At 59.1% G+C, this 15,509-nt stretch overlaps 3 protein-coding genes across 3 annotated transcripts; 2 read left to right on the forward strand and 1 right to left on the reverse strand.

The window, feature by feature from the left end:
• Positions 1–1,774: 1,774 nt before the first annotated feature.
• LOC126143507 (keratin-associated protein 4-6-like) lies at positions 1,775–2,593 on the forward strand. Its single transcript, XM_049915423.1, has 2 exons — positions 1,775–1,957; positions 1,994–2,593. The coding sequence occupies exons 1-2, from the start codon at positions 1,775–1,777 to the stop codon at positions 2,591–2,593; spliced, it is 783 nt and encodes a 260-aa protein (XP_049771380.1).
• Positions 2,594–6,580: 3,987 nt separating this feature from the next.
• Positions 6,581–11,761, forward strand: LOC126143508 (uncharacterized). Its single transcript, XM_049915424.1, has one exon. It carries the CDS (start codon positions 6,581–6,583, stop codon positions 11,759–11,761), a length of 5,181 nt encoding a protein of 1,726 aa, XP_049771381.1.
• On the reverse strand, positions 11,758–14,262 carry LOC126143510 (uncharacterized). Its single transcript, XM_049915425.1, has one exon. The coding sequence runs from the start codon at positions 14,260–14,262 to the stop codon at positions 11,758–11,760; it is 2,505 nt and encodes an 834-aa protein (XP_049771382.1).
• Between the last annotated feature and the right edge of the window lie 1,247 nt (positions 14,263–15,509).

Below are 15,509 nucleotides of genomic sequence, written 5' to 3' on the forward strand. Positions count from 1 at the left end.
GCAGCCTTCGCAAAGAGTGCAGCCTTCGCAAAGAGTGCAGCCTTCGCAAGGAGTGCAGCCTTCGCAAGGAGTGCAGCCTTCGCAAGGAGTGCAGCCTTCGCACGGTGTGCAGCCTTCGCAAGGAGTGCAGCCTTCGCAAGGAGTGCAGCCTTCGCAAGGAGTGCAGCCTTCGCAAGGAGTGCAGCCTTCGCAAGTAGTGCAGCCTTCGCAAGGAGTGCAGCCCTCGCAAGGAGTACAGCCTTCGCAAGGAGTGCAGCCTTCCCAAGGTGTGCAGCCTTCGCAAGGAGTGCAACCTTCGCAAGGAGTGCAGCCTTCGCAAGGAGTGCAGCCTTCGCAAGGAGTGCAGCCTTCGCAAGGATTGCAGCCTTCGCAAGGTTTGCAGCCTTTGCAAGGAGTGCAGCCTTCGCAAGGAGTGCAGCCTTCCCAAGGAGTGCTGCCTTCGCAAGGAGTGCTGCCTTCGCAAGGAGTGCTGCCTCCGCAAGGAGTGCTGCCTCCGCAAGGAGTGCTGCCTCCGCAAGGAGTGCTGCCTCCGCAAGGAGTGCTGCCTTCGCAAGGAGTGCTGCCTTCGCATGGAGTGCTGCGTTCGCATGGAGTGCAGCCTTCGCAAGGAGTGCAGCCTTCGCAAGGAGTGCAGCCTTTGCAAGGAGTGCAGCCTTCGCAAGGAGTGCTGCCTTCGCATGGAGTGCTGCCTTCGCATAAGGAGCTGCCTTTGCATGGATTGCTGCCTTTGCATGGAGTGCTGCCTTTGCATGGAGTGCTGCCTTCGGATGGAGTGCTGCCTTCGCATGGAGTGCTGCCTTTGCATGGAGTGCTGCCTTTGCATGGAGTGCTGCCATTGCATGGGGTGCTGCCTTTGCATGGAGTGCTGCCTTTGCATGGAGTGCTGCCTTCGCATGGAGTGCTGCCTTCACAAGGAGTGCTGCCTTCGTAAGGAGTGCTGCATTCGCAAGGAGTGCTGCATTCACAAAGATTGCTTCCTTCGCAAGGAGTGGTGCCTACGCAAGGAGTGCTGCTTTCGCAAGGGGTGCTGCCTTCGCGCGGAGTGCTGCCTTCGCACAGAGTGCAGCCTTCGCACGTAGTGCTTCCTTCGCAAGGAGTGCTTCCTTCGCAAGGAGTGCTGCCTTCGCAAGGTGTGCTGCATTCGCAAGGACAGTAGACTTCGAATGGGGTGCAGCATTCACACAGAATACAGCCTTTGCAAGGAGTGCAGCCTTCGAACAGAGTGAAGCCTTTGCGAGGAGGGCAGACTTCGCATGGAGTGCAGCCTTCGCATGGAGTGCAGCCTTCACATGGAGTGCAGCCTTCGCATGGAGTGCAGCCTTCGCATGGAGTGCAGCCTTCGCATGGAGTGCAGCCTTCGCATGGAGTGCAGCCTTCGCATGGAGTGCAGCCTTCGCAAGGAGTGCAGCCTTCGCAAGGAGTGCAGCCTTTGCAAGGAGTGCAGCCTTTGCAAGGAGTGCAGCCTTCGCAAGGAGTGCAGCCTTCGCAAGGAGTGCAGCCTTCGCAAGGAGTGCAGCCTTCGCAAGGAATGAGCCTTCGCAAGGAGTGCAGCCTTCGCAAGGTGTGCAGCCTTCGCAAGGAGTGCAGCCTTCGCAAGGAGTGCAGCATTCGCATGGAATGCAGCCTTCACACGGAATACAGCCTTTGCAAGGTGTGCTCCATTCGCAAGGACAGTAGCTTTCGAATGGGGTGCTGCATTCACACGGAATACTGCCTTTGCAAGGAGTGCAGCCTTCGAACAGAGTGAGGCCTTTGCGACGAGGGCAGCCTTCGCATGGAGTGCAGCCTTCGCATGGAGTGCAGCCTTCGCAAGGAGTGCAGCCTTCGCAAGGAGTGCAGCCTTCGCAAGGAGTGCAGCCTTCGCAAGGAGTGCAGCCTTCGCAAGGAGTGCAGCCTTCGCAAGGAGTGCAGCCTTCGCAAGGAGTGCAGCCTTCGCAAGGAGTGCAGCCTTCGCAAGGTGTGCAGCGTTCGCAAGGAGTGCAACCTTCGCTAGGAGTGCAGCCTAAGCAGGGAGTGCAGCCTTCGCAAGGAGTGCAGCCGTCGCAAGGAGTGCAACCTTCGCAAGGAGTGCAGCCTTCGCAAGGAGTGCAGCCTTCACAAGGAGTGCAGCCTTCGCAATTATTGCAGCCTTCGCAAGGTGTGCAGCCTTCGCAAGGAGTGCAGCTTTCGCAAGGAGTGCAGCCTTCGCAAGGAGTGCAGCCTTCGCAAGGAGTGCTGCCTTCGCAAGGAGTGCTGCCTCCACAAGGAGTGCTGCCTCCGCAAGGAGTGCTGCCTTCGCAAGGAGTGCTGCCTTCGCAAGGAGTGCTGCCTTCGCAAGGAGTGCTGCCTTCGCATGGAGTGCTGCCTTCGCATGGAGTGCTGCCTTCGCATGGAGTGCTGCCTTGGCATGGAGTGCTGCCTTCGCATGGAGTGCTGCCTTTGCATGGAGTGCTGCCTTTGCATGGAGTGCTGCCTTTGCATGGAGTGCTGCCTTTGTATGGAGTGCTGCCTTTGCATGGAGTGCTGCCTTCGCAAGGAGTGCTGCCTTCGCAAGGAGTGCTGCATTCGCAAGGAGTGCTGCATTCGCAAAGATTACTTCCTTCGCAAGGAGTAGTGCCTACGCAAGGAGTGCTGCTTTCGCAAGGGGTGCTGCCTTTGCACGGAGTGCTGCCTTCGCACGGAGTGCATCCTTCGCAAGGAGTACTGCCTTCGCACGTAGTGCTGCCTTCGCACATAGTGCAGACTTCGCGCGTAGTGCTTCCTTCGCAAGGAGTGCTTCCTTCGCAAGGAGTGCTGCCTTCGCAAGGGTTGCTGCCTTCGCCAGGGTTGCTGCCTTGGCAAGGATTGCTGCCTTCGCATGCAGTGCAACCTTCACACGTTGTGCTGCCTTCGCACGGAGTGCTGCCTAAGCACAGACTGCTGGCGTCGCAGGGAGTGCTGCCTTCGCTAGGGGTGCTGTCTTCGCAGGGAGTGCTGCCTTCCCAATGGGAAGTGCCTTCGCAAGGAGTGCTGCCTTCGCAAGTAGTGCTGCCTTCGCACAGAGTGCTGCCTTGACAGGGAATGCTGCCTTCGTAAGAAGTGCTGCCTTCACAAAGGGTGCAGCCTTTGCTAGGAGCGCTGCTTTCGCAATGAGTGCTGCCTTAGCAATGGGTGGTGCCTCCGCAAGGAGTGCAGCTTTCGCAAGGAGTGCAGCCTTAGCATGGAGTGCATCCTTCACACGTAGAACTGCCTTTGCACGGAGTGCTGCCTTTGCACGGAGTGCTGCCTTTGCAGGCAGTGCTGCCTTCGCAAGGAGTGCTCCCTTCGCAAGGAGTGCTGCCTTAGCAAGGAGTGCTGCCTTCGCAAAGAGTGCTGCCTTCGCAAGGAGTGCTGCCTTCGCAAGGAGTGCAGCCATCCCACGAAGTGCAGCCATCGCAAGGAGTGCAGCCATCGCAAGGAGTGCAGCCCTCGCAAGGAGTGCAGCCTTCGCAAGGAGTGCAGCCTTCGCAAGGAGTGAAGCCTTCGCAAGGTGTGCAGCCTTCGCAAGGAGTGCAGCCATCGCAAGGAGTGCAGCCTTCGCAAGGCGTGCAGCCTTCGCAAGGAGTGCAGCCTTCGCAAGGAGTGCAGCCTTCGCAAGGAGTGCAGCATTCGCATGGAATGCAGCCTTCACACGGAATACAGCCTTTGCAAGGTGTGCTGCATTCGCAAGGACAGTAGCCTTCGAATGGGGTGCAGCATTCACACGGAATACAGCCTTTGCAAGGAGTGCAGCCTTCGAACAGGGTGAAGCCTTTGCGAGGAGGGCAGCCTTCGCATGGAGTGCAGCCTTCGCATGGAGTGCAGCCTTCGCGTGGGGTGCAGCCTTCGCATGGAGAGCAGCCTTCGCAAGGAGTGCAGCCTTCGCAAGGAGTTCAGCCTTCGCAAGGAGTGCAACCTTCGCAAGGAGTGCAGCCTTCGCAATGAGTGCAGCCTTCGCAAGGAGTGCAGCCTTCGCAAGGATTGCAGCCTTCGGAAGGAGTGCAGCCTTCGCAAGGAGTGCAGCCTTCGCAAGGAGTGCAGCCTTCGCAAGGAGAGCAGCCTTCGCAAGGAGTGCAGCCTTCTCAAGGAGTGCAGCCTTCGCAAGGAGTGCAGCCTTCGCAAGGAGTGCAGCCTTCGCAAGGAATGCAGCCTTCGCAAGGAGTGCAGCCTTCGCAAGGAGTAGAGCCTTCGCAAGGAGTGCAGCCTTCGCAAGTAGTGCAGCCTTCGCAAGGAGTGCAGCCTTCGCAAGGAGTACAGCCTTCGCAAGGAGTGCAGCCTTCGCAAGGAGTGCAGCCTTCGCAAGGAGTGCAGCCTTCGCAAGGAGTGCAGCCTTCGCAAGGAGTGCAGTTTTCGCAAGGAGTGCAGCCTTCGCAAGGAGTGCAGCCTTCGCAAGGAGTGCAGCCTTCGCAAGGGGTGCAGCCTTCGCAAGGAGGGCAGTCTTCGCAAGGAGTGCAGCCTTTGCATGGAGTGCAGCCTTCGCAAGGAGTGTAGCCTTCGCAAGGTGTGCAGCCTTCGCAAGGAGTGCAGCCTTCGCAAGGAGTGCAGCCTTCGCAAGGAGTGCAGCCTTCGCAAGGAGTGCAGCCTTCGCAAGGAGTGCTGCCTTCGCAAGGAGTGCAGCCTTCACAAGGAATGCAGCCTTCGCAAGGAGTGCAGCCTTCGCAAGGAGTGCATCCTTCGCAAGGAGTGCAGCCTTCGCAAGGAGTGCAGCCTTCGCAAGGAGTGCAGCCTTCGCAAGGAGTTCAGCCTTCGCATGGAGTGCAGCCTTCGAACAGAGTGAAGCCTTTGCGAGGAGGGCAGCCTTCGCATGAAGTGCAGCCTTCGCATGGAGAGCAGCCTTCACATGGAGTGCAGCCTTCGCATGGCGTGCAGCCTTCGCATGGAGTGCAGCCTTCGCATGGGGTGCAGCCTTCGCATGGTGTGCAGCCTTCGCAAGGAGTGCAGCCTTCGCAAGGAATGCAGCCTTCGCAAGGACTGCAGCCTTCGCAAGGAGTGGAGCCTTCGCAAGTAGTGCAGCCTTCGCAAGGAGTGCAGCCCTCGCAAGGAGTACAGCCTTCGCAAGGAGTGCAGCCTTCGCAAGGTGTGCAGCCTTCGCAAGGAGTGCAGCCTTCGCAAGGGGTGCAGCCTTCGCAAGGGGTGCAGCCTTCGCATGGAGTGCAGCCTTCGCAAGGAGTGCAGCCTTCGCAAGGAGTGCAGCCTTCGCAAGGAGTGCAGCCTTCGCAAGGTGTGGAGCCTTCGCAAGGAGTGCAGCCTTCGCAAGGAGTGCAGCCTAAGCAAGGAGTGCAGCCTAAGCAAGGAGTGCACCCTTCGCAAGGAGTGCTGCCTTCGCAAGGAGTGCTGCCTCTGCAAGGAGTTCTGCCTCCGCAAGGAGTGCTCCTTCGCAAGGAGTGCTGCCTTCGCAAGGAGTGCTGCCTTCCCATGGAGTGCTGCCTTCGCATGGAGTGCTGCCCTCGCATGGAGTGCTGCCTTCGCATGGAGTGCTGCCTTCGCATGGAGTGCTGCCTTTGCATGGAGTGCTGCCTTTGCATGGTGTGCTGCCTTTGCATGGAGTGCTGCCTTCGCATGGAGTGCTGCCTTCGCAAGGAGTGCTGCCTTCGCAAGGAGTGCTGCATTCGCAAGGAGTGTTGCATTCGCAAAGATTACTTCCTTCGCAAGAAGTAGTGCCTACGCAAGGAGTGCTGCTTTCGCAAGGGGTGCTGCCTTTGCACGGAGTGCTGCCTTCGCATGGAGTGCATTCTTCGCAAGGAGTGCTGCCTTCGCACGGAGTGCTGCCTTCGCACAGAGTGCAGCCTTCGCACGTAGTGCTTCCTTCGCAAGGAGTGCTTCCTTCGCAAGGAGTGCTGCCTTCGCAAGGGTTGCTGCCTTCGCAAGGGTTACTGCCTTGGCAAGGATTGCTGCCTTCGCATGCAGTGCAGCCTTCACACGTTGTACTGCCTTCGCACGGAGTGCTGCCTAAGCACAGACTGCTGGCGTCGCAGGGAATGCTGCCTTCGCTAGGGGTGCTGTCTTCGCAGGGAGTGCTGCCTTCCCAAGGGGAGGTGCCTTCGCAAGGAGTGCTGCCTTCGCAAGTAGTGATGCCTTCGCACAGAGTGCTGCCTTCACAGGGAATGCTGCCTTCGTAAGAAGTGCTGCCTTCACAAAGGGTGCAGCCTTTGCTAGGAGCGCTGCTTTCGCAAGGAGTGCTGCCTTAGCAATGGGTGGTGCCCCCGCAAGGAGTGCAGCTTTCGCAAGGAGTGCAGCCTTAGCATGGAGTGCATCCTTCGCACGTAGCACTGCCTTCGCACGGAGTGCTGCCTTTGCAGGCAGTGCTGCCTTCGCAAGGAGTGCTCCCTTCGCAAGGAGTGCTGCCTTAGCAAGGAGTGCTGCCTTCGCAAAGAGTGCTGCCTTCGCAAGGAGTGCTGCCTTCGCAAGGAGTGCTGCCTTCGCAAGGAGTGCAGCCATCCCACGAAGTGCAGCCATCGCAAGGAGTGCAGCCTTCGCATGGAGTGCAGCCTTCGCATGGGGTGCAGCCTTCGCATGGAGAGCAGCCTTCGCAAGGAGTGCAGCCTTCGCAAGGAGTTCAGCCTTCGCAAGGAGTGCAGCCTACGCAAGGAGTGCAGCCTTCGCAATGAGTGCAGCCTTCGCAAGGAGTGCAGCCTTCGCAAGGAGTGCAGCCTTCGCAAGGAGTGCAGCCTTCGCAAGGAGTGCAGCCTTCGCAAGGAGTGCAGCCTTCGCAAGGAGAGCAGCCTTCGCAAGGAGTGCAGCCTTCTCAAGGAGTGCAGCCTTCGCAAGGAGTGCAGCCTTCGCAAGGAGTGCAGCCTTCGCAAGGAATGCAGCCTTTGCAAGGAGTGCAGCCTTCGCAAGGAGTAGAGCCTTCGCAAGGAGTGCAGCCTTCGCAAGTAGTGCAGCCTTCGCAAGGAGTGTAGCCCTCGCAAGGAGTACAGCCTTCGCAAGGAGTGCAGCCTTCGCAAGGAGTGCAGCCTTCGCAAGGAGTGCAGCCTTCGCAAGGAGTGCAGCCTTCGCAAGGAGTGCAGTTTTCGCAAGGAGTGCAGCCTTCGCAAGGAGTGCAGCCTTCGCAAGGAGTGCAGCCTTCGCACGGAGTGCAGCCTTCGCACGGAGTGCAGCCTTCGCACGGAGTGCAGCCTTCGCACGGAGTGCAGCCTTCGCACGGAGTGCAGCCTTCGCACGGAGTGCAGCCTTCGCAAGGAGTGCAGCCTTCGCAAGGAGTGCAGCCTTTGCAAGGAGTGCAGCCTTCGCAAGGAGTGGAGCCTTCGCAAGGTGTGCAGCCTTCGCAAGGAGTGCAGCCTTCGCAAGGAGTGCAGCCTTCGCAAGGAGTGCAGCCTTCGCAAGGAGTGCAGCCTTCGCAAGGAGTGCAGCCTTCGCAAGGAGTGCAGCCTTCGCAAGGAATGCAGCCTTCGCAAGGAGTGCAGCCTTCGCAAGGAGTGCATCCTTCGCAAGGAGTGCAGCCTTCGCAAGGAGTGCAGCCTTCGCAAGGAGTGCAGCCTTCGCAAGGAGTGCAGCCTTCGCAAGGAGTGCAGCCTTCGCAAGGAGTGCTGCCTTCGCATGGATTGCTGCCTTCGCATGGAGTGCTGCCTTCGCATGGAGTGCTACCTTCGCATGGAGTGCTGCCTTTGCATGGAGTGCTGCCTTTGCATGGAGTGCTGCCTTTGCATGGAGTGCTGCCTTGGCATGGAGTGCTGCCTTCGCATGGAGTGCTGCCTTCGCATGGAGTGCTGCCTTCGCAAGGAGTGCTGCCTTCGTAAGGAGTGCTGCATTCGCAAGGAGTGCTGCATTCACAAAGATTGCTTCCTTCGCAAGGAGTGGTGCCTTCGCAAGGAGTGCTGCTTTCGCAAGGGGTGCTGCCTTTGCACGGAGTGCTGCCTTCGCACGGAGTGCATCCTTCGCAACGAGTGCTGCCTTCGCACGGAGTGCTGCCTTCGCACAGAGTGCAGCCTTCACATGTAGTGCTTCCGTCGCAAGGAGTGCTTCCTTCGCAACGAGTGCTGCCTTCGCAAGGTGTGCTGCATTCGCAAATAGTGTAGCCTTCGAATGGGGTGCAGCATTCACACGGAATACAGACTTTGCAAGGAGTGCAGCCTTCGAACAGAGTGAAGCCTTTGCGAGGAGGGCAGCCTTCGCATGGAGTGCAGCCTTCGCATGGAGAGCAGCCTTCACATGGAGTGCAGCCTTCGCATGGCGTGCAGCCTTCGCATGGAGTGCAGCCTTCGCATGGCGTGCAGCCTTCGCATGGAGTGCAGCCTTCGCAAGGAGTACAGCCTTCGCAAGGAGTGCAGCCATCGCAGGGAGTGCAGCCTTCGCAAGGAGTGCAGCCTTCGCAAGGAGTACAGCCTACACAAGGAGTGCAGCCTTCGCAAGGAGTGCAGCCTTCGCAACTAGTGCAGCCTTCGCAAGGAGTGCAGCCTTCGCAAGGAGTGCAGCCTTCGCAAGGAGTGCAGCCTTCGCAAGGAGTGCAGCCTTCGCATGGAATGCAGCCTTCACACGGAATACAGCCTTTGCAAGGTGTGCTGCATTCGCAAGGACAGTAGCCTTCGAATGCGGTGCAGCATTCACACAGAATACAGCCTTTGCAAGGAGTGCAGCCTTCGAACAGAGTGAGGCCTTTGCGAGGAGGGCAGCCTTCGCATGGAGTGCAGCCTTTGCATGGAGTGCAGCCTTCGCATGGAGTGCAGCCTTCGCATGGAGTGCAGCCTTCGCAAGGATTGCAGGCTTCGCAAGGAGTGCAGCCTTCACAAGGAGTGCTGCCTTCGCAAGGACTGCAGCCTTCGCAAGGAAAGCAGCCTTCGCAAGGAGTGCAGCCTTCGCAAGGAGTGCAGCCTTCGCAAGGACTGCAGCCTTCGCAAGGAGTGCAGGCTTCGCAAGGAGTGCAGCCTTCGCAAGGAGTGCAGCCTTCGCAAGGAGTGCAGCCTTCGCAAGGAGTGCTGCCTTCGCAAGGAGTGCAGCCTTCGCATGGAGTGCTGCCTTCGCATGGAGTGCTGCCTTCGCATGGATTGCTGCCTTTGCATGGGGTGCTGCTTTCGCATGGAGTGCTACCTTCGCATGGAGTGCTGCCTTTGCATGGAGTGCTGCCTTTGCATGGAGTGCTGCCTTTGCATGGAGTGCTGCCTTTGCATGGAGTGCTGCCTTTGCATGGAGTGCTGCCTTCGCACAGAGTGCAGCCTTCGCACGTAGTGCTTCCTTCGCAAGGAGTGCTTCCTTCGCATCGAGTGCTGCCTTCGCAAGGTGTGCTGCATTCGCAAGGACAGTAGCCTTCGAATGGGGTGCAGCATTCACACGGAATACAGCCTTTGCAAGGAGTGCAGCCTTCGAACAGAGTGAAGCCTTTGCGAGGAGGGCAGCCTTCGCATGGAGTGCAGCCTTCGCATGGAGAGCAGCCTTCACATGGAGTGCAGCCTTCGCATGGCGTGCAGCCTTCGCATGGAGTGCAGCCTTCGCATGGAGTGCAGCCTTCGCATGGAGTGCAGCCTTCGCAAGGAGTGCAGCCTTCACAAGGAGTGCAGCCTTCGCAAGGAGTGCAGCCTTCGCAAGGAGTGCAGCCTTCGCAAGGAGTGGAGCCTTCGCAAGGAGTGCAGCCTTCGCAAAGAGTGCAGCCTTCGCAAGGAGTGCAGCCTTCGCAAGGAGTGCAGCCCTCGCAAGGAGTGCAGCCTTCGCAAGGAGTGTGGCCTTCGCAAGGAGTGCAGCCTTCGCATGGAATGCAGCCTTCACACGGAATACAGCCTTTGCAAGGTATGCTGCATTCGCACGGACAGTAGCCTTCGAATGGGGTGCAGCATTCACACAGAATACAGCCTTTGCAAGGAGTGCAGCCTTCGAACAGTGTGAGGCCTTTGCGAGGAGGGCAGCCTTCGCATGGAGTGCAGCCTTTGCATGGAGTGCAGCCTTCGCATGGAGTGCAGCCTTCGCATGGAGTGCAGCCTACGCAAGGATTGCAGCCTTCGCAAGGAGTGCAGCCTTCACAAGGAGTGCAGCCTTCGCAAGGACTGCAGCCTTCGCAAGGAGTGCAGCCTTCGCAAGGAGTGCAGCCTTCGCAAGGGGTGCAGCCTTCGCTAGGAGTGCAGCCTTCGCAAGGAGTGCAGCCTTCGCAAGGAGTGCAGCCTTCGCAAGGAGAGCAGACTTCGCAAGGAGTGCAGCCTTCGCAAGGAGTGCAGCCTTCGCAAGGAGTGCAGCCTTCGCAAGGAGTGCAGCCTTCGCAAGGAGTGCAGCCTTCGCAAGGAGTGCAGCCTTTGCAAGGAGTGCAGCCTTCGCAAGGAGTGCAGCCTTCGCAAGGAGTGCAGCCTTCGCAAGGAGTGCAGCCTTCGCAAGGAGTGCAGCCTTTTCAAGGAGTGCAGCCTTCGCAAGGAGTGCAGCCATCGCAAGGAGTGCAGCCTTCGCAAGGAGTGCAGACTTCACAAGGAGTGCAGCCTTCGCAAGGAGTGGTGCCTACGCAAGGAGTGCTGCTTTTGCAAGGGGTGCTGCCTTTGCACGGAGTGCTGCCTTCGCACGGAGTGCATCCTCCGCAAGGAGTGCTGCCTTCGCACGGAGTGCTGCCTTCACACAGAGTGCAGCCTTCGCACGTAGTGCTTCCTTCGCATGGAGTGCTTCCTTCGCAACGAGTGCTGCCTTCGCATGCAGTGCTGCCTTCGCATGGAGTGCATCCTTCGCTAGGAGTGCTGCCTTCGCACGGAGTGCTGCCTTCGCACAGAGTGCAGCCTTCGCACGTAGTGCTTCCTTCGCAAGGAGTGCTTCCTTCGCAAGGAGTGCTGCCTTCGCAAGGGTTGCTGCCTTCGCAAGGGTTGCTGCCTTCTCAAGGATTGCTGCCTTCGCATGCAGTGCAGCCTTCACACGTTGTGCTGCCTTCGCACGGAGTGCTGCCTATGCACAGACTGCTGGCGTCGCAGGGAGTGCTGCCTTCGCTAGGGGTGCTGTCTTCGCAGGGAGTGCTGCCTTCCCAAGGGGAGGTGCCTTCGCAAGGAGTGCTGCCTTCGCAAGTAGTGCTGCCTTCACAAAGGGTGCAGCCTTCGCTAGGAGCGCTGCTTTCGCAAGTAGTGCTGCCTTAGCAATGGGTGGTGCCATCACAAGGAGTGCAGCTTTTGCAAGGAGTGCTGCCTTAGCATGGAGTGGATCCTTCGCACGTAGCACTGCCTTCGCACGGAGTGCTGCCTTTGCACGGAGTGCTGCCTTTGCAGGCAGTGCTGCCTTTGTAAGGAGTGCTGCCTCCGCAAGGAGTGCTGCCTCCACAAGGAGTGCTGCCTTCGCGAGGAGTGCTGCCTTCGCAAGGAGAGCTGCCTTCGCAAGGAGTGCTGCCTTCGCATGGAGTGCTGCCTTCGCATGGAGTGCTGCCTTCGCATGGAGTGCTGCCTTCGCATGGAGTGCTGCCTTCGCATGGAGTGCTGCCTTTGCATGGAGTGCTGCCTTTGCATGGAGTGCTGCCTTTGCATGGAGTGCTGCCTTTGCATGGAGTGCTGCCTTCTCATGGAGTGCTGCCTTCGCAAGGAGTGCTGCCTTCGCAAGGAGTGCTGCATTCGCAAGGAGTGCTGCATTCGCAAAGATTACTTCCTTCACAAGGAGTAGTGCATACGCAAGGAATGCTGCTTTCGCAAGGGGTGCTGCCTCTGCACGGAGTGCTGCCTTCGCACGGAGTGCATCCTTCGCAAGGAGTGCTGCCTTCGCACGGAGTGCTGCCTTCGCACAGTGTGCAGCCTTCGCAAGGGTTGCTGCCTTGGCAAGGGTTGCTGCCTTGGCAAGGATTGCTGCCTTCGCATGCAGTGCAACCTTCACACGTTCTGCTGCCTTCGCATGGAGTGCTGCCTAAGCACAGACTGCTGGCGTCGCAGGGAGTGCTGCCTTCGCTAGGGGTGCTGTCTTCGCAGGGAGTGCTGCCTTCCCAAGGGGAGGTGCCTTCGCAAGGAGTGCTGCCATCGCTAGTAGTGCTGCGTTCGCACAGAGTCCTGCCTTCACAGGGAATGCTGCCTTCGTAAGAAGTGCTGCCTTCACAAAGGGTGCAGCCTTTGCTAGGAGCGCTGCTTTCGCAAGGAGTGCTGCCTTAGCAATGGGTGGTGCCTCCGCAAGGAGTGCAGCTTTCGCAAGGAAAGCAGCCTTAGCATGGAGTGCATCCTTAGCACGTAGAACTGCCTTTGCACTGAGTGCTGCCTTTGCAGGCAGTGCTGCCTTCGCAAGGAGTGCTCCCTTCGCAAGGAGTGCTGCCTTAGCAAGGAGTGCTGCCTTCGCAAAGAGTGCTGCCTTCGCAAGGAGTGCTGCCTTCGCAAGGAGTGCAGCCATCCCACGAGTTGCAGCCATCGCAAGGAGCTCAGCCATCGCAAGGAGTGCAGCCCTCTCAAGGAGTGCAGCCTTCGCAAGGAGTGCAGCCTTCGCAAGGAGTGAAGCCTTCGCAAGGTGTGCAGCCTTCGCAAGGAGTGCAGCCTTCGCAAGGAGTGCAGCCTTCGCAAGGCGTGCAGCCTTCGCAAGGAGTGCAGCCTTCGCAAGGATTGCAGCCTTCGCAAGGAGTGCAGCATTCGCATGGAATGCAGCCTTCACACGGAATACAGCCTTTGCAAGGTGTGCTGCATTCGCAAGGACAGTAGCCTTCGAATGGGGTGCAGCATTCACACGGAATACAGCCTTTGCAAGGAGTGCAGCCTTCGAACAGGGTGAAGCCTTTGCGAGGAGGGCAGCCTTCGCATGGAGTGCAGCCTTCGCATGGAGTGCAGCCTTCGCATGGGGTGCAGCCTTCGCATGGACAGCAGCCTTCGCAAGGAGTGCAGCCTTCACAAGGTGTTCAGCCTTCACAAGGAGTGCAGCCTTCGCAAGGAGTGCAGCCTTCGCAATGAGTGCAGCCTTCGCAAGGAGTGCAGCCTTCGCAAGGAGTGCAGCCTTCGCAAGGAGTGCAGCCTTCACAAGGAGTGCAGCCTTTGCAAGGAGTGCAGCCTTCGCAAGGAGTGCAGCCTTCGCAAGGAGAGCAGCCTTCGCAAGGAGTGCAGCCTTCTCAAGGAGTGCAGCCTTCGCAAGGAGTGCAGCCTTCGCAAGGAGTGCAGCCTTCGCAAGGAATGCAGCCTTCGCAAGGAGTGCAGCCTTCGCAAGGAGTAGAGCCTTCGCAAGGAGTGCAGCCTTCGCAAGTAGTGCAGCCTTCGCAAGGAGTGCAGCCTTTGCAAGGAGTACACCCTTCGCAAGGAGTGCAGCCTTCGCAAGGAGTGCAGCCTTCGCAAGGAGTGCAGCCTTCGCAAGGAGTGCAGCCTTCGCAAGGAGTGCAGCCTTCGCAAGGAGTGCAGCCTTCGCAAGGAGTGCAGTTTTCGCAAGGAGTGCAGCCATCGCAAGGAGTGCAGCCTTCGCAAGGAGTGCAGCCTTCGCAAGGGGTGCAGCCTTCGCAAGGAGGGCAGTCTTCGCAAGGAGTGCAGCCTTCACAAGGAGTGCAGCCGTCGCCAGGAGTGCAGCTTTCGCAAGGAGTGCAGCCTTCGCACGGAGTGCAGCCTTCGCACGGACTGCAGCCTTCGCACGGAGTGCAGCCTTCGCACGGAGTGCAGCCTTCGCACGGAGTGCAGCCTTCGCACGGAGTGCAGCCTTCGCAAGGAGTGCAGCCTTCGCAAGGAGTGCAGCCTTTGCAAGGAGTGCAGCCTTCGCAAGGAGTGTAGCCTTCGCAAGCTGTGCAGCCTTCGCAAGGAGTGCAGCCTTCGCAAGGAGTGCAGCCTTCGCAAGGAGTGCAGCCTTCGCAAGGAGTGCAGCCTTCGCAAGGAGTGCAGCCTTCGCAAGGAGTGCGGCCTTCGCAAGGAGTGAATCCTTCGCAAGGAGTGCAGGCTTCGCAAGGAGTGCAGCCTTCGCAAGGAGTGCAGCCTTCGCAAGGAGTGCAGCCTTCGCAAGGAGTGCTGCCTTCGCATATAGTGCTGCCTTCGCATGGAGTGCTGCCTTCGCATGGATTGCTGCCTTTGCATGGAGTGCTGCCTTCGCATGGAGTGCTACCTTCGCATGGAGTGCTGCCTTTGCATGGAGTGCTGCCTTTGCATGGAGTGCTGCCTTCGCATGGAGTGCTGCCTTTGCATGGAGTGCTGCCTTCGCATGGAGTGCTGCCTTCGCAAGGAGTGCTGCCTTCGTAAGGAGTGCTTCATTCGCAAGGAGTGCTGCATTCACAAAGATTGCTTCCTTCGCAAGGAGTGTAGCCTTCGCAAGGTGTGCAGCCTTCGCAAGGAGTGCAGCCTTCGCACGGAGTGCATCCTTCGCAACGAGTGCTGCCTTCGCACGGAGTGCTGCCTTCGCACAGACTGCAGCCTTCGCACGTAGTGCTTCCTTCGCAAGGAGTGCTTCTTTCGCAACGAGTGCTGCCATCGCAAGGTGTGCAGCATCCGCAAGGACAGTAGCCTTCGAATGGGGTGCAGTATTCACACAGAATACAGCCTTTGCAAGGAGTGCAGCCTTCGAACAGAGTGAAGCCTTTGCGAGGAGGGCAGCCTTCGCATGTAGTGCAGCCTTCGCATGGAGAGCAGCCTTCACATGGAGTGCAGCCTTCACATGGCGTGCAGCCTTCGCATGGAGTGCAGCCTTCGCATGGAGTGCAGCCTTCGCATGGAGTGCAGCCTTCGCAAGGAGTGCAGCCTTCGCAAGGAGTGCAGCCTTCGCAAGGAGTGCAGCCTTCGCAAGGAGTGCAGCCTTCACAAGGAGTGCAGCCTTCGCAAGGAGTGCAGCCTTCGCAAGGAGTGCAGCCTTCGCAAGGAGTGCAGCCTTCGCAAAGAGTGCAGCCTTCGCAAGGAGTGCAGCCTTCGCAAGGAGTGCAGCCTTCGCAAGGAGTGCAGCCTTCGCACGGGGTGCAGCCTTCGCAAGGAGTGCAGCCTTCGCAAGGAGTGCAGCCTTCGCAAGGAGTAGAGCCTTCGCAAGGAGTGCAGCCTTCGCAAGTAGTGCAGCCTTCGCAAGGAGTGCAGCCCTCGCAAGGAGTACAGCCTTCGCAAGGAGTGCAGCCTTCGCAAGGTGTGCAGCCTTCGCAAGGAGTGCAGCCTTCGCAAGGAGTGCAGCCTTCGCAAGGAGTGCAGCCTTCGCAAGGAGTGCAGCCTTCGCAAGGAGTGCAGCCTTCGCAAGGAGTGCAGCCTTCGCAAGGAGTGCAGCCTTCGCAAGGAGTGCAGCCTTCGCAAGGAGTGCAGCCTTCGCAAGGAGTGCAGCCTTCGCAAGGAGTGCAGCCTTCGCACGGAGTGCAGCCTTCGCAAGGAGTGCAGCCTTCGCAAGGAGTGCAGCCTTCGCAAGGAGTGCAGCCTTCGCAAGGAGTAGAGCCTTCGCAAGGAGTGCAGCCTTCGCAAGTAGTGCAGCCTACGCAAGGAATGCAGCCCTCGCAAGGAGTACAGCCTTCGCAAGGAGTGCAGCCTTCGCAAAGTGTGCAGCCTTCGCAAGGAGTGCAGCCTTCGCAAGGAGTGCAGCCTTCGCAAGGAGTGCAGCCTTCGCAAGGAGTGCAGCCTTCGCAAGGAGTGCAGCCTTCGCAAGGAGTGCAGCCTTCGCAAGGGGTGCAGCCTTCGTAAGGTGTGCAGCGTTCGCAAGGAGTGCAGCCTTCGCAAGGAGTGCAGCCTAAGCAAGGAGTGCACCCTTCGCAA

The sequence above is a fragment of the Schistocerca cancellata genome, unplaced genomic scaffold (genome assembly GCF_023864275.1).
Source record: "Schistocerca cancellata isolate TAMUIC-IGC-003103 unplaced genomic scaffold, iqSchCanc2.1 HiC_scaffold_814, whole genome shotgun sequence".
In the NCBI taxonomy this organism is placed as follows: domain Eukaryota; kingdom Metazoa; phylum Arthropoda; class Insecta; order Orthoptera; family Acrididae; genus Schistocerca; species Schistocerca cancellata.